Raw genomic sequence first — 16855 nt, 5'->3', positions numbered from 1 at the left:
GTTGTGACAGTTCTCTGTCTTTAGAAGGAGGAAGTGGAAAGTTTAATACCTTACATTAGAGGCCCTTTTTCATATGCAAGGATTCATTTCATTCTCAAGGCCAAAAAGGTACTTAAATGGCACAACTACGTATAGCATGGGCACATTTGGTCCCCATTACTATGGTATGCCATTCCCCTCCTCTTATCAGGGATAAAAAAAAAGATAGATTACAGTCATCTCGTCAGGGCAGGGGATACTATTTAAATGTAAAATCATTTATCGCATCCAATGTGTATTAAGCACTGCAACTAAGAGGTACTCTTTCCCCAAGTATCTTGCAAGAGCTAACATCTCCATTTTACAGATCAGGAGCTTGAGGGTCAGATTTAGCTTGACCTTGGTAGATAAATCAATATCTAGTAGAGTATAGATAAAACCAATAGATAAAACCAATCTCCTTTTAACTACCTACTGGCTTACTAAGATCTTTTAGTAAATGAGAACTAAACTTCAAGGCCACTGCTCCTCACTTTCATAACAATCATCCCCTATGATGAAAATGAATAGTTGCCAGACCAGAGAGGGTGAAAGTACAGAGGCCAGCAGAGCGGGTGGTACCATCTTTAACATAGCTAGCTTAACACAGGGCCTTTCCGTCTCGCTAAAGTTCAAACGACTAAAAGGCCCCAGCTGGCCCCTGACGAGCAGACACACGTGTATCGTACGCATGCGCCCAGACGGGACCTACCCGCCCCTTCGACCGGACCTCTTTAGCCAAGTCACCAACCAGCCCTCTAAATGCCCGCCCCCAAGGCTAAACCTTCGACCAATCGGGAGGCAAGAGTCATCAGGCACGTCACATTTAGCATATACCCTCTCCCCGCCCCCAAGCCATGGCCCCGCCCCGTCCGAGACAGGGATGGTCGCCAAAGCACTTCGTTCTGGCATATGATTAGCTCCTTTTCCAGCCCCGCCTCCGTCTCCTCCCGCCGCCCTCCCCTCCACTCTCCCACACTGGCGGGCGGAGCTAAGTACGCAGGCGTGGGTGTTGCCTCTCTCTTCTGGGGGCCCGCCCGCCCTCCTCCCCCTCCCTCCCTCCCCAACCCCCTTCCCCTCCTATCTGGGCCTGCGTGCGCGCGTCCTCCCCCTTCACGCGCCGCCGCTAGCCTAGCACTCTCGCTGGAACCTCTGGCCCGAACGTTCCCTTTGCCCTCCGGCTGCGGAGCGGGCGGGATCCTGCACCGCTGTCGCTGCAGCCCGGGCGGGCGGGGCGGCGGCAGCGGCACGCGAGCCCGGAGGAGGGCCGTACCACCATTCGCCAGCACGCGGGGGGAGCCGCTCGCCCCGCCGCAAACGCCTCGGCGACCCCGCGGGGCTGAGGCGTCGCCGCGCCCGGGAGCTTGAGCGCCGAGCCGGCCTCGACCCCGAGCTCGGAGCCCCGCGGGCAGCGCCCGCCGCCGGCCCCACCCATCCGGGCCGAGGAGGCCGCGACCATGGCTGAGATGGAGGAGCGGAGCCTGGACAACTTCTTCGCCAAGAGAGACAAGAAGAAGAAGAAGGAGCGGAGCAACCGGGCGGCAAGCGCCGCGGGTTCGGCGGGCGTCGCCGGCGGGAGCAGCGGAGCCGCGGGCGCGGCGGGCGGTGGGGCGGGCGTGGGGACCCGGCCGGGCGACGGCGGGACCGCGGGCGCGGGGGCCACGGGCCCCGGGGCCGCCACCAAGGTTGTGACAAAGGTGAGGGGCCAGGGAGACTGGGAGTCGGGGCCCGGGCCGCGCGCTTGCGCCCATGTGCCCGCCCCCGCCCGCCTGCCTCCTTGCCTGCCCGGGGAAACGGCCGGGAGGGGCGGCCGGGGCCCGGCTGGCGGGCTGATGGGCGCGGAGGCTGCCACGTGACGCGGGCTTCCCACGGCGGGCCGCCTCGCGCTCCCCGCTGGACCCCCGGCACCCCGCTCCCGACCCGCGTCGCTTGGCTCGGGCGAGGACGCAAGCTGGCGGCGGCACCCTCCCGGGGAATCGGCCCGGGTCGGAAGTGCATCTATCGAATGACGTCTACTCTGAGTAATTTAGCGTTCTGATTTCAGACCAGTAGTCTGAGCTGAATTTTCTAACAATCACATTTGTGGCAGCGCTAACTGGCACGACTTGGTCCCGAAGTCCGTAAAAGAAAAGTCTCATGGCAAGATTGAGCTAGACGTTTAGTTGTGGGCTTCCTGTTGATTTCATCTGGCGTTTCCTGGTTGCTTTTAAAGTAACAGGTCTCATGAAGGAACGCGGTGGAAGTAAAGTTTACTCACGTTTGTCCTCCAGCCTAGTTGGCCTTGGGATTGAGCAAGGGCTTTGGCCAGAAAACGAGTCCACACTTTAGGTTCCAGCCGCTTCATCCCTTTTTCATAGTCTGATAGTTGTCTTAGTTGTGTTTTTACAAGTAGCTTTAATTGACTAAGTGGTACCTGTTTTACAGGATGAAGATGAGTGGAAAGAATTTGAGCAAAAAGAGGTTGATTACAGCGGCCTAAGAGTTCAAGCAATGCAAATAAGGTATGGTCTGGTTACAGACGTGCTTAGATAACTCAAGGGATAGATACTGTATGTTTGGGGGTTTTTAGCCCCAAAACAGCATCACAGTACTCTTGTGCTTTAGATATGCTTATTAGGACTCTAATGGATTGTGCCTATTCCTCTGATGGCGGCCCTTCTATATGCTGATCAAATTAGCTGCCAGCTCTAAAATCCTGTGAGAGCTTGCCTGCTTCAAATCTTGGTTAGGCCTTTTTGAGACAGCTAAAATGGATTTTGTGGTTTCAAAATTTTTACTTTTAATATTGGTGGGTCGAAGTTAGTTTTTCTTTTTGTTTCAAAAAATAACAGGGGTGGTTTTCAGATCCTCTGTGACAGACAAGTTATATATGTATTTGTAATTGAAGCATAGTTAGAGGGAAATAGCAGATTTTACAAACAAGTTATATATGTATTCGTAATTGAAGCATAGTTAGAGGGAAATAACAGATTTTACGTATTCACACAGTGAAACCAACTTGTGTAATTAGCACTGAGGTCAAGAAACTGAACATTACTGGTAGAGGAGAAAGCCCCCTCATAGTCACTGTTTTCACCCCTCAAATGACCACTAACCTAACACTAGATTAATTTTCCTAGAAACTTATAGAAATGGAATCATACTCTAAGTATATTTTTAAAGTTCAAGAAAACAGTAATTTCTGAAAATTGGATTGGTTGGCTTAGAGAATTTGAAATTAACGTATTTTATCAAGTCCAGTCTATGGTAGTCACATGGACTTTAGATTCATGTAAATAAATGTCATGTTTTTGAGGGTCTCATGAAGTAGAAAATCCATTGGTTTAGATTAAAAACCCTTTATTCTCAGTTTCAAGAAATAAGTGATCCCTGGAAATTCCCTGGCAGTCCAGTGGTTAGGACTCAGCACTCTCACTACCAGGGGCCTGGGGTCCATCCCTGGTCAAGGAGCTAAAGTCCCGCACGCCACACAGCACAGCCAAAAAAAGAAGTGAACCCGATGCACTGCCTTCCAGTTTGAAGTCTGTGATTTATATATGCCCGTGACTGCCTGGCACAGTGGAGGAAATACTTTTCCTTAACAAAATACTGTCTTTTGACCTCTCTAGATGGTAACATTTATGGTGTTAAATAACTTATTAAAAAACCAGGGCTAACTTTTATGACATTTGTTGGATACTTACCACAACTAGGCATTCATGTCCTAGGTTCTTTCACGTCGCTGTGTGAGCTTAAGCAAAGTGAAACCTGATTGATAGTGGGAAACTTTTAGGAAATGCAGCTTCCCCACATTTGAAATACCTTCCGTGGTGGTGTGAAGTAGAGGTGATTAGACTGGAGGTTTATTCCCAGCCACTTCCTGGCTTCCTTCGTGTGTTAGATGTTTTTTGTTTTTTCTTTTTTTGGTTGTGTTGGGTCTTTGTTGCTGCGCACGGGCTTTCTCTAGTTGCCGCGAGCGAGGGCTACTCTTCATTGTGGTGTGCGGGCTTCTCATTGCCGTGGCTTCTTTTGTTGCAGGGCATGGGCTCTAGGCACACAGGCTTCAGTAGTTGCGGCACACAGGCTTCAGTAGTTGCAGCACACAGGCTCAGTAGTTGTGGTAAGCGGGCCCTAGAGTGCGTGGGCTTCAGTAGTTGCGGTGCACTGGCTTGGTTGCTCCGTGGCATGTGGGATCTTCCCGGACCAGGGATCAAACCCATGTCCCCTGAATTGGCAGGAGGATTCTTTTTTTTTTTTTTTTTTTTTTTTTTTTTTGCGGTACGTGGGCCTCTCACTGTTGTGGCCTCTCCCGTTGTGGAGCATAGACTCCGGACACGCAGGCTCAGCGGCCATGGCTCACGGGCCCAGCTGCTCCGTGGCATGTGGCATCTTCCCGGACTGGGGCACGAACCCATGTCCCCTGCATCAGCAGGCGGACTCTCAACCACTGCGCCACCAGGGAAGCCCAGACCAGCTTTTTTGTACTGCTTTTTTCATTATTTAGCATCTAGTCATTGCCCCTCAGTGGCCATCCAGAGATCTTTCTCTTACCTGCTAACATTGAGAAACATACCTTCTTCAGGAAGCTGCTTTTGTGGATTCTCAGTCACTGTGGAGTCTGGGGTCTGTCTCCGTTGCCTTCATAAATCAACAGGGGAATCTAATCAACAGAGGGCTTCCAGGAAAGGTTTGAGAGTGAGAAGCCATCAGAGGGTTAATAATAATGACAAAAACTTTCACTTTATACAGCTGACGCTTGAACAACATGGGTTTGTACTGCATGGGTCCACTTATATGCAGATATTTTTCAATAGTAAATGCTGTATTACACGACCTGCGGTTGGTTGAATCTACCGATACGGAAGAACTGCAGATGAGGCATGTTAACACCCCTGTTGTTCAAGGGTCAACCATGTACTGAATATCTTTATAAACTTTGTATTAAATGTTCTTGACATTGACTCAGTAGGAGTGGGAGTCTACAAGGAAAGACACATTGGTTCAATAGAATGGGAAGTAGGTTACTCACACAAATAGGATATAGTTGATAATGTGGCAAAAACATGGACTTTAGGGAAAGACAGACCTGGGCTTGCATTTTAGCCCTGCTGCATATGTGTGACCTTGGGCGAGTTACTTTACTTGTGAATGTTATCTGCAAAATTGAGATGACTACTCAGGATTTTTGTGAGGATTTTGAACAGGATGTTCATAATATATCCACTTGGTTAATGTTAATCAACCTCTGTTTAGTGGGTAAATTAGAATGTCTTACTCTTGGGAATTTCTCTGCTATTTAACCATGAGGCACCTGCTTTATAATACCAATATTTGAGGAGAAGGGGTAATGGAGGCACATAATATTATCATGACTAAAGTCCTACTCTGGTGAGTCAGTTCACTATGGACTTAATAGGAGAACATGACATGTTCAGGTTGGCATTAGTATAACCATATAAAGAAAAATCCTTCTCAGAGTTGCTGGAGATCTTGAATGATTGTCTTTTATGACTTGGTCTTACCTTTTGTGCAGAAGCCCTCAGAAGGGGAGAGAAATGAGATCTCTCTCTTCTGTGGAATTGGAGGGGGGTGGTTATGCCTTTAGTTTGTTACCTTTTCTATCCATGAGAGAGACAGCCTTGCTATTTCAATATGAAACAAGGGAAAATGACACTTTGAAGTTGACTTAAAAATATCTTGAAATTCTCCATCTATAGTCTTAATTGTTTTTCTCCCAACTTATTGTGTTGAAAAATTACAAACCTCAGAAAAGTTGCAAGAATAGTAGAATAAGTACCCTTATACTCTTGCTGGAGATGTACAAATCATTTTTGCCACACTTACTTTCTCTTTAGTTAGCTGCATACAGTCTTAAAAGTTTTTGACACTAGTCCTCGTAGTAAGTTAGCATGCTGGACGTTTGTTGAAGGTGAGTGTGCAATTGAAAGGGGGAGAGTTTTCAGCAGCAGCAAGCATACTGTATTAACGTCCTAGCTCACATTTACCCATTAGCTCAAGATTTAAGGACCAAGAGTATTATGAGGTCATGTGTCAAGTTTTGTGTCTAGGTTAATCTTATTCAAGATCACATTGTTTACAGACAAGTTCTGAGAGGGAAGCCATTGAGATGGTGATAAAAGAAGGGGCCTAGCGCTTGAGCTTAGATTATTGGTTGATAGTAGGACCTATAGGCCTTTCCCATCTTTAAAATGGATTTGAGGAAGAAAGATTTCATTTACTACTTATTACTAAATGGTGAGCATGTGTCATGTTTCAATAAAAAATTGAGTCCTTGGATCCCAGTGGTTTTCTAGGAATCTTAAGAAATCTAGACTTTTAAACCCATTAGGTAGAGCTGGTTAATTTGTCCTTTGAAGAGAAGAAATTATTCCAGCATCCAAGCTGGATTCGTAGTAGCAAATATTTGTGGGACTGCTTTGTCCTGGATATTGGGCATCAACTGCTGGGTCTTGGAGTTGTAAAAAAAAAACTCATGCTCTACTGAACACTAGTAGATCATTTCAGTGATGTGCAGGGGCCGTGGAGTCCAGGAGAGACGCTTAGGTCTACCATGAACGGGTCAAGAAAGAGTCCTTGGATGAAATACAGTGACATTTTAAGCTGCCAGCCATGGCTCATCAGGCCATTTCTATCCCCCCAGTTTACTGTTGTAACAGTGATTGGATAATAGGGTCAAATCAGTGGTGCTGCCCAGCATTCTGGCAAACGTGCAGTCAAGTCTGGATTTTGTTTTAGCTGCTTTTGGGGAAGGGGGAGTTAGGATACATAAATTCTCCTGTAATGTCCCTTGAGATAAGGAGGTAAGAATGTTCAGTTCTTTATAGATACACCGCTGTAGAATGTGTGATCCTGATCAGTCTTACTAAAAAAAAGTGAATTTCTCAAATCTCAAAATAGGGAAAATTTTTGTTTCATATTTTAGAGCTATAAAGAGAGTGAAATGAAGTAATAGGCAACCTGAAAGAATATGGGCTCTGGAGTCCCACTGACTTGGCTCTGCTACATTGTAGCCCTGGTGAAGGTACTTAAGTATCTGAATATCAGTCTCCTCATATGTACAATGGGTCTTCTCCCCGCCTTAGTGTTCTTTCGATTTTTAACTTTGTAAAACGGGTACAACACTGCCTGGTATAGTAGATGCTCAGTAAATATTCCTTTTTGTAGCATTATCATTCCCAGTACCCCAAAATAGTGCCTTACAGACTAATGCATATTCAAGACAGTATACTTTGGATTGTGATAATGAATTTACAGTAACATTGTAGTTTTTATTTTTATTTTATTTACTTATTTTTTAAGCATTGTAGTTTTTAAAACATCAAATTTAGCTGATGAGACGTTGTATATTATATTTGGATCAGATGCCAAATTTTAGCCTAGTTGTCTTCTGTGGAAATAATTCTCTGCAACATGATTTTTGTTCTTTGGCATTTGGAGGTTTGACATTTTCTGGAATATGTAAATATGAAAGAGTAGTAGGCTATTTAAATTATTTCTATCCTGCCATTGTTACTATAGCACTTGGGCAAGGCTCTTAGCATCTCTGGGCCTTATTTCCCTCTGTTGGGTGAAGTGTCTTGACTAGACAATTTCCAATGTTTAGTTTAGCTGATATTTCAGAATCTTATGAAGCAAAATACTAAGTTGTCTTGTGCCTATTATCAATATACAATCCCTCTAATTAAAACAGATCACTCTTATTTTCTAGTAATAGTTTGTAATCTAGAGGTATTTTAGATTTGTGATTTTTTAAATTCATTTCTTCACTTGTCTCTGAGGGTGAAAAGGTGATGAACACTAGACAGTAAAGGAATCTTCTTTTCTTTGAGACTCTCAGCATTCTATCAGACCAAATTGGAGTTTTTCTTCAAAGTTTATTTTTTTGCAGATTAGGAAAACAATGTTTTTGTTCTTTAGAACATTTGAAGAGTATAACAGCATAAAGAAATATGCAAGAATTATTCATAATCCCTTCTGCTTAGGGATAATCAGTGTTAAAATTTTTTTGATTTTCAGTTTATTGCAAGCTGATAATTCTGGAGTTTAAATATTAAAATAATTTAAGGGAAAAGCTATTTTAATTCAGTGCATTGTTGAAATTAACCATTTCTAAATGTAACTGATCAAATGAAAGCTATCACAGTTTGGGGATATAAGAATGTAAAAGTGCCATGAAGTCACTTAAATCTTTGTGGGGATCTTATCACCCAGTCTGGCATGGATTGGGTTGCTGCGACATTGCTAACTACATAGTCAATTATAGCTAGTCAGTTATACCTGTGCTTTTACTCATGGACCAAGCAAATTACATTTTAGTGTAATTACATAGGTGTGGCTTCAGAGGTGGGTAACTTTTTAAAAAAACTTCTTTTGGGACAATTTTGACATTTGGATACCACTGTTAGACTCCTGGATAAATTATGACTTTCATACTCTTACCTGATCATTCTACTTAAAAGCTTTAGGAAGCAAGATCATACTGCTTAGTGTCCATTTTAAAAGAACATGTTTTCATGTTGCTTTTTTTTTTTAATGAAAACTATGTTTTTTCTTATTATAAAGGTGGTATATGTGGTGCTTATATGAAAACCTAAATATGAAAATGCTGGAGAGGGTGTGGAGAAAAGGGAAACCTCTTGCACTGTTGGTGGGAATTAATACAGCCACTATGGAGAACAGTATGGAGTTTCCTTAAAAAATTAAAAATAGAACTACTGTATGACCCAGCAATCCCACTACTGGGCATATACCCTGAGAAAACCATAATTCAAAAAGAGGCATGTACCACAATGTTCACTGCAGCTCTATTTACAGTAGCCAGGACATGGAAGCAACCTAAGTGTGCATCAACAGGTGAATGGATAAAGAAGATGTGGCACATATATACAATGGAATATTACTCAGCCATAAAAAGAAACGAAATTGAATTATTTGTAGTTAGGTGGATGGCCGTAGAGACTGTCACACAGAGTGAAGTAAGTCAGAAAGAGAAAAATAAATACTGTATGCTAACACATATATATGGAATCTAAAAAAAAAAAAAAAAAAAAAAAATGGTTCTGAAGACCCTAGGGGCAGGACAAGAATAAAGACACAGATGTAGAGAATGGACTTGAGAACACGGGGAGGGGGAAGGGTAAGCTGGGACGAAGTGAGAGAGTGGCATGGCCATATATACACTACCAAATGTAAAATAGATAGCTAGTGGGAAGCAGCCGCATAGCACAGGGAGATCAGCTCGGTGCTTTGTGACCACCTAGAGGGGTGGGATAGGGAGGGTGGGAGGGAGACGCAAGAGGGAGGGGGGATATATGTATACATATAGCTGATTCACTTTGTTATAAAGCAGAAACTAACACCATTGTAAAGCAATTATACTCCAATAAAGATGTTAAAAAATAATAAATAAAAAGCATGTAATACCAAATGCTTACGGCACTTACCATGTGCCAAGCACTGTTATCAGTGCTTTGTGTCTGTTAATCTTCATAATGGGGCTGTTACCCCCTTTTTACACGAGAAGACTGAGGCATACAGAAGTTAGATGCCGTACCTAGTCTTCCTGGCTAGTAAATGGCAGAGCCTGGGTGTATTGAACCAGCCAGTTTGGCTTTAAAATCTGCTCATAACTGCTTGCTCCATGAAGAAAATAAAGTCATGCATTCTAGCACCCACTTTTTAACATTTACCCAAGAAATCATTCTAATTGTCTTTCTATCTATATTAGGTGCATAGATTTTTAGTATTGATACGTTGTTGGTTTATGTGACATGATTATTACTTCCATGTTAGTGTAGGCCTAACATTTTAAGTGGCTCCATAGGATTCTATTATGTGTTAGCAAAAAGGAAGACTGAAGGCTGGCTTAGCCATACTCCCCACGCTTTTTTCCTCTCAAACTATAGTCTTTAGTAAAATCGGGCTCTAAATGCAGATTGAAGGTAAGTTTGTTCCCTTTCTCGCTTTCTGTTGCCACCCTAGGCCTCTAAATTCTGGAATCATCTCTGGTTGGTGGACAATAAGTGATGATACTATTATCTGAGTGTCTTTAAAGAAGACCATTAGCTATTCAAGAAATTTGTCATATAGCCAGAACTTATTTTAATAGACATGGAAAGAAAGCACCCTTAGATGTCATTTTGCAGAAACCAGGATATACCCTGATGTTCCCAAGGTCACAGTCAAGGTAGGAGTCATATATACGTTGTTATGGCCATTGTCATGGATCAGATATCAAAAGGAGAAAATGTCTGAAAGAGTGGAAGGCCAGGGACAGAGCTTTAGGCAGCAGCATGTAGCATTTTCTTTTTTCTTTTTGTTGCGTTGGGTCTTCACAGCCGCGCACGGGATTTCTCTTTGTTGCGGTGCACAGGCTTCTCATTGCATTGGCTTCTCGTTGAGGAGCATGGGCTCTAGGCACACAGGCTTCAGTAGTTGCAGCATGCAGTCTCAGTAATTGCAGCACATGAGCCCTAGAGCATGGGGGCTTCAGTAGTTGAGGCACATAGGCTCAGTAGTTGCAGTGCGTGGGCTTCAGTAGTTATGGCACACGGGCTCTAGAGCACAGACTCAGTAGTTGTGGCACATGGGCTTAGTTCCTCCGCGGCATGTGGGATCTTCCTGGACCAGGGATCGAACCCATGTCCCCTGCGTTGGCAGGCAGATTCTTAACCACTGCTCTGCCAGGGAAGTCCCGCAACCTGTTTTTTTTAATAGAGGAAAGGACAGTTAGATTGATGACAGAGATTGATAAGCTGAAGACCTAGGAAACACCACCACTGTCATGGAAAGTAATCCAGGGAGAAGGTTGGTGGTCTGTGCCAGGTGCATCATCTGCAAGGGCAAAGAGTTGCAAAAAGGAAGTTTGATTTGGCAGTTATCTTTGTGCTGTCAAGCCAGCGGTATAGAGGCAAGATATATGTACTTGATAATTTAGCAAATTCAGGCTTACATAAAATAGTAATAAGTAATCCAACACAAGGAGAAATAAAGATACCTTTCAGAGATCACAGACTTCTGACTCAAGTCGATTCAAGAATAAAAAAATAGGGACTTGCCTGGCAGCCCAGGGGTTAAGAATTCGCCTTCCAGTGCAGGGGATGTGGGTTCAGTCCCTGGTCGGGCAGCTAAGATACCACATGCCTTATGGCCAAAAAACCAAGAAAACATAAAACAGAAGCAATATTGTAATTCAGTAAAGACATTAAAAATGGTCCACATCAAATCTTAAAAAAAAAATTAAAAATAGGCATTAAATAGAACAGTTCAGTCAGTCTTAGAATGGTATGTCACCACTGAGGATATATTTTGCATTTATAATCACTAGTAAGCCAAAGACTCTTCTTTAAATGCGTGACACATCTCTGATGTTAGGGACCAGTTCTATGTATTTCCTATGTCTAGACAGTAGAGACTGACACTAATAAAGTATGAAGCACTGATGTAAATACTGAATGCTAACTTGTTTTCCTCTGTTGGAATGTGAATTAATTTTGAGAGTATTTTTTTACATGTACTAAAGGATTAGCAAATGAAATTATACAACTTTTAAAACCCATACATTTGATCACTAAAAATATGCTTACCGTAAGTGCCTGTTTGTACACTTTGGTCCTAGAAAAAAATCAAGTAATTGTACTTTTAATCTTTCAAGTTGCCCTTTTCTCTACATTTCAGGTTAGATTGACCTCTCTTCCCTCCCTCAGTAGGGGCTGCTATAAATAATCAACACAGATTGTTAAAAGCCTGGCATGTCAGTGCGTTAAATATTTCTAGATATTCTTGAGTGTATGGAGTTTGCAAAAAGGGAAATGGAGACTGTCAGACAGAGAGGTTTTCTCAACCTTTTTCCAGCGATGAATCCTTTTACATGAAGTCCTAATGCATAAAATAGATTAAATCCCCTAATTCTTCCTCTCTTTTTTTTTTTTTAAAAGCAAGTGAGGCATTTGGGCTTGAAGAGGTTAATAAGTACCTTCTCCAGAATCACAGATCATTATTGATAGAATTAAGGATTTGGACTGACAGTTTTCCTGGTGTTTCTGTAATTGAATTCACTTGTTTATTTTCCAATAGTGAAAAGGAAGAAGATGAAAATGAAAAAAGAGAAGATCCAGGTGATAACTGGGAAGAAGGCGGAGGAGGTGGTGGTGGTGTAGAAAAATCTTCAGGTCCCTGGAATAAAACAGCTCCGGTACAAGCACCTCCTGCTCCAGTAGTTGGTAACCTTCATATTTCATTTTCATAAAGATGTCTATTTGTGTATAATTTTATATGCAGTCAGCTTTCAACTAAATGCATGCTTGCACTGGGTGAGTAGGGTCTTCTTTCCATTCCTAGGAGAGAGACTTGTGTCTGATCTAAAGACTTTCATATCCTCAATAAAGAAATTTGGAAGTTAAGGCTGTAGGCTGCTTAAATCTTACTGCAGCCCTATAGCTTGCCAGATTTACATGTTTAAGCATTTTTTTTCAATGTTTGACGGCTGACTAAGGAATATTGGGTACCTGTGTCTTTTTTTTTCCATTCCCTATTTTACTCTCTCTGAAGAATGAATTCTCAGACAGGTGGATTTTATCACTCCCAAGAGGATGAAAAGTGCTTCTTGGCTCGGGGGAGAGTGGGAATGGTAAAGAAATCTTAAAGGGATCTTACAGTGGTTTGTGGCCCATCAGAGGGCCAGAGTATGTAAACATATGTACAGTGTATCTATGGTATTAACATTTTTTGCTTGGGGCGTGGGGACAGTACTGTTTAGAAGAAAGTTGTCTAAAAAGGCTCTTTTAGGAAGGCAATAAAGAAAAAATGTTGAGAAATAATGCTCTGATGTATACCCATTTTATACAGAATAATATAAAGGATAACAAATCACCCCCAAATGTTACTGTCCAAAGATCACAGATTACTACCATGCATAGTTTTTCCTTCTAGCTGCATTACACTTGAGCTAATGAATGATGTAGAGATGTTCATTTGAAAGGAAGCTTTGGATAACTAGAAAACGTGTGTAAAACACTGAATTCATGTTTAGGATGGGGGGCGGTGAATGGTGTGTAAGAAAAGCTGAAAGGCTGTGTCCTCAAAATCTTGGTCATGGTACAAGACTTTGGGCTGCTTAATTTTTTCTCCTGTTTTACTAGAAAATAAAAAATTCATTGATGATGTAAAAGTGGTCATACTTTGAAAGGTAGTCCCTGATGAGACCTGTCTCCCAGGAACAGCAGATGCCTTTCCCACTTCCAATAAGTTGACTTAATAGAACTCACTTACATAGATAATTAAAATTGTACATGGAAGAGAAATTGGAAGACTACTTTTACCCTAGAAAAATAGGCCTTTGCTTTTGGACATTTCCTCAGATAACTTTCCTTCTGTTGTTCAGAGACCCTTAATGTAAGTATTGTTTTTTTCCATACTGTTAAAATGATCAGGAATTCAGGAGTAGCTTATTAAAACGCCAAGCACTTGAATAGTTTCTCTAAACTGTTTTGAAATGTTAGTTACAGAAACCCCAGAACCGACAATGACTAGTGGCGTGTATAGGCCTCCTGGGGCCAGGTTGACCACAACAAGGAAAGCACCCCAAGGACCACCAGAAATCTACAGTGATACACAGTTCCCATCCCTGCAGTCCACTGCCAAGCATGTAGAAAGCCGGAAGTAAGTATTCTCAATATTGTGTTTTGGAGCCCTATCCTTTGGCCAGGGAGTGGGGTTTTTGGGATTTGAAAACCCACCTGGGGTGTTGCAGTAAAGCCCAAGCTGCAGCTGAGAGGCAACTGAGAATTAAGGTGGGACTTATATGCCCAGGACTGGGGGGAGAAGGGGGGAAGGACCCGGGGCGGGGGGGCGAGGGGAAAGAGCACCAAAGACAAACTTCGTCTGCAAGTTTCCCTTATCCCTAGTTTATGTCATTCTGTAGCCATGACAAGTCTCATCTAGTAAGAATTCTTAATAAATATTAAGTACATTATTGCTGCTTCTGTGTTCCTTGTAATATAGAAACTAGAAAAGTCAGCAATACTTCATTATATTCCCAGTTAATATGAGTAGATGACAGATGTTGGCATTTATAAATCTAATATTAAAAATAATCTTATTTCAGCAGGTACTTAAAATGAATGTTACCTGGAGTTAAATGACCACATATGGCACATCCACATCTTATTTAGGGACATGAATTTTTTACAAAGTAAATAAAATGGGAAGAAATGTAAATGACATCAGATGGAAATTTTTCGGGGTGGCTTTTAAATTAAATCCCAGCGTTTTTGCCTCTTTGAGAGCATAGCTGGCTTGAATTTAAGCCTCCACTTGACTTGTTCCTCTGCTCTGTCCTCCACGAGAGGCAGTGATTCACCACACTCATCTTTATCTGACCCACTCCCATAAAGTAGATGCGTGGAGAGTTCTTTGAATAATGAGTAGAACTTTACTTGAATGAGGAAATTGTTGTTCTTACTTTATGCATAAAGAAAGAGATGTGTATTGTCTATTATTTGCTAAGAGTAACAATGAGTCTTAGAAGGAATCACCATGTCATTAGACAGCTTTTTAACTTTCCAGTTGTCTTGAAGTTGGTCCCAAAATAGGTCTTCAGTTAATAGTATTCAGTAGATTTGCTACCACAGAAAATAGGACCCTAGAGCTTCAGTACAGTATTCTATATTTTCTGTTCATTTGAAACCTTAAAAGTGGTTTTGGTAAGGATTTATATACCAGTTTCCCCCTCCTGTCCCTTCCTCAGGATTTTTCTAAGGGGTGGCTTTTTTTTAAATTCAAGGAAGGATATTTTCAAAACAACCTAGTGAAGAAGAAATATTTACTGATTACATTTCTTTTCCCTTAGGGATAAAGAAATGGAGAAGAGCTTTGAAGTAGTAAGACACAAAACTAGAGGTAGGGATGAGGTTTCAAAAAACCAGGCCCTTAAACTTCAGCTAGACAACCAGTATGCTGTGCTTGAGAATCAGAAAAGCAGCCACACACAGTACAATTAAGGAATGGTGTTTGCTAACCCTTCTAAGGTAACTAGACCACAGCTAACCACCACGGACAGCCATCATCATCTGATCTCTGCTGGATCTACAACTGATGCAGACCACTCGGTATACGGGACCGGCCCTATTGCACTATGGAAGTTTAAAGTATCACAACTGCTCTTTATGTGTATTGGATTTAGGGGGATTTTCATTGTTATATAAATGTGTCAACTAGATTCAGCAGTGTTCTTTCAGAGTTACTCTGCAAATACAAAATAATCGAAAACTGCAGCCAGTGGTCATTTCAAAATCTTTTTATGTTCAGATACTGAGCCTTCGTAAGGGTTGACTACCTCAGATTTGCTGCACTCATTGTGGACTTCATGTGGATCACAACTTCTGGATAAGAAGGTTACAGCTTTTAAGTGTCGATGTGAAACTTGAAACCAGCTCTACTGGATTCCTATCAGAAATCCTGCAGAAAGTCAGCCATCTTCTGGGTTCTGATCTGCTGTAAAAGATGAAGATTTAAGTGACCTTAATTAACCTGTCCTGTGCCCCATTCATAAGGAACACTCTGTAGTGGGTATTAGACTTCCTGGAACATGCCGCTCTCTAAAGAACTGATGTGTTCAGATAATCTGTGTAGGGCTGTGATTTATAATTTAAACTTTGAGTTGTATTCTGAGGTAACCACAAATTAAATTCAACCAAACTCGGGTCACCAAGTGGGAAAAGGGGTGTGGGGGGGGAATAATCTTATTTTTTTAGTAATTTTTTATTTGGGTAGTACTTTTTCTGTGTTCCATATTAAGGCTTTTTTTTTCTTTCTTTCTTTCTTTTTTTTTTTGCTTTGACTTGGAATAGTTCTTTGACAGAGCATATTGCTTGGCTAAGTAACCTGAAATATGCATTGGAATTGTGAAACGTCTCATGAATTTGCCAATCCCTAGAGCAGAACCAGATGGCCTTTGATACAAAGGGCAGTAGATGCAGGGGGCTCTACTTCAGGTGCTGCTAAAGCTTCCTCTAATCAGGTCTAAGTTGTATAGTAAACTTGTGGAAAGAGTATATTTTCTGCTCAGGCCAAGGGAGTCACAGATGTGTCCTTATAAATTCAAAGCAGTGAGAGCAGAACCTCAACCTAAAACCCACTGAAGTTTCATGGATCTTGCATGATCTCTGACAAGAATTCCAGATGCACTTGTGCCCAAACGTTTAAGGTATTAGACGCAGTGATTGTCTCAGCCTAGCTCTGTCATCAACCTCCTGGTGTGTCTTTACGTTGTTCATTTGGAGAGTCAGGGGCGAAAGACAGGTGATGTAGCACTTCTGTTTTTAATGATTACAGCTTAAACTATCCAGTAATTTTTAGTCCTGGAAAAGGACATCAGGACGCTACCCAGGATTACTGAAAAGTCTTTCCATCTAATGAGATAGTCTGGTAATTTCCTAGTTTTGTATCTTCGGTTCAATAGAAATATTTCAAAGTGGCATGTGACCACTTGATGCAGAGTCTGGATTTCTCTGTAATAAAATCCCTTTGCCAAATGTAGGAGTTGCAGACTTGCTACTGGCAAGAGTGAAGCAAATGGGTGAGTAAAACTATCCTGATGTGGGAGCATTTTCCTCTAGGAGTTCAGTCTTGATAAGTGTCAGTGCAGGAATCGCACTCCTAGGAGTGTTACAGAGTCATCTGCTGTCAGATGCGAACCATATCTGGGCAATAATGTTGGCATTATTTGAAGTGGCAGGCAGGATGCCTACGTTCTGGTGTACTTGGGTGAGTAGCTGAGCCAGCCAAGGAGAGGTTGGATGAGTGAGAAACAAAGGTTCTTGGTTAATCTGAAGACTTC

At 42.2% G+C, this 16855-nt stretch overlaps 1 protein-coding gene across 4 annotated transcripts; it reads left to right on the top strand.

The window, feature by feature from the left end:
* The first annotated feature begins 996 nt into the window (after positions 1 to 996).
* CDV3 (CDV3 homolog) lies at positions 997 to 16528 on the top strand. Of its 4 annotated transcripts, none has more exons than XM_079922950.1 (5): positions 997 to 1715; positions 2443 to 2519; positions 12094 to 12239; positions 13518 to 13677; positions 15045 to 16528. In XM_079922950.1, the coding sequence occupies exons 1-5, from the start codon at positions 1476 to 1478 to the stop codon at positions 15046 to 15048; spliced, it is 627 nt and encodes a 208-aa protein (XP_079779076.1). In that variant the 5' UTR covers positions 997 to 1475; the 3' UTR covers positions 15049 to 16528. The 4 variants fall into 4 exon arrangements, with proteins under 4 accessions (XP_079779076.1, XP_079779074.1, XP_079779075.1 ...); XM_079922948.1 differs by lacking the exon at positions 15045 to 16528 and adding an exon at positions 14123 to 14857; XM_079922949.1 differs by having other exon boundaries at positions 999 to 1715; positions 15325 to 16528.
* The last annotated feature ends 327 nt before the right edge of the window (positions 16529 to 16855 follow it).

The sequence above is a fragment of the Stenella coeruleoalba genome (assembly GCF_951394435.1).
Source record: "Stenella coeruleoalba genome assembly, chromosome: 5".
Lineage (NCBI taxonomy): Eukaryota > Metazoa > Chordata > Mammalia > Artiodactyla > Delphinidae > Stenella > Stenella coeruleoalba.
Note: the sequence above shows the minus strand (reverse complement) of the source record. Positions and strands in the feature narration are given on the sequence as shown.

Coding starts and splice junctions, on each gene's coding strand:
- CDV3 (XM_079922947.1), top strand. CDS start 1,476: ATGGCTGAGATGGAGGAGCGGAGCCTGGACAACTTCTTCGCCAAGAGA. Junction 2,520..12,093: donor GTTCAAGCAATGCAAATAAG/GTATGGTCTGGT, acceptor ATTTTCCAATAG/TGAAAAGGAAGAAGATGAAA. Junction 13,678..14,866: donor AAGCATGTAGAAAGCCGGAA/GTAAGTATTCTC, acceptor CTTTTCCCTTAG/GGATAAAGAAATGGAGAAGA.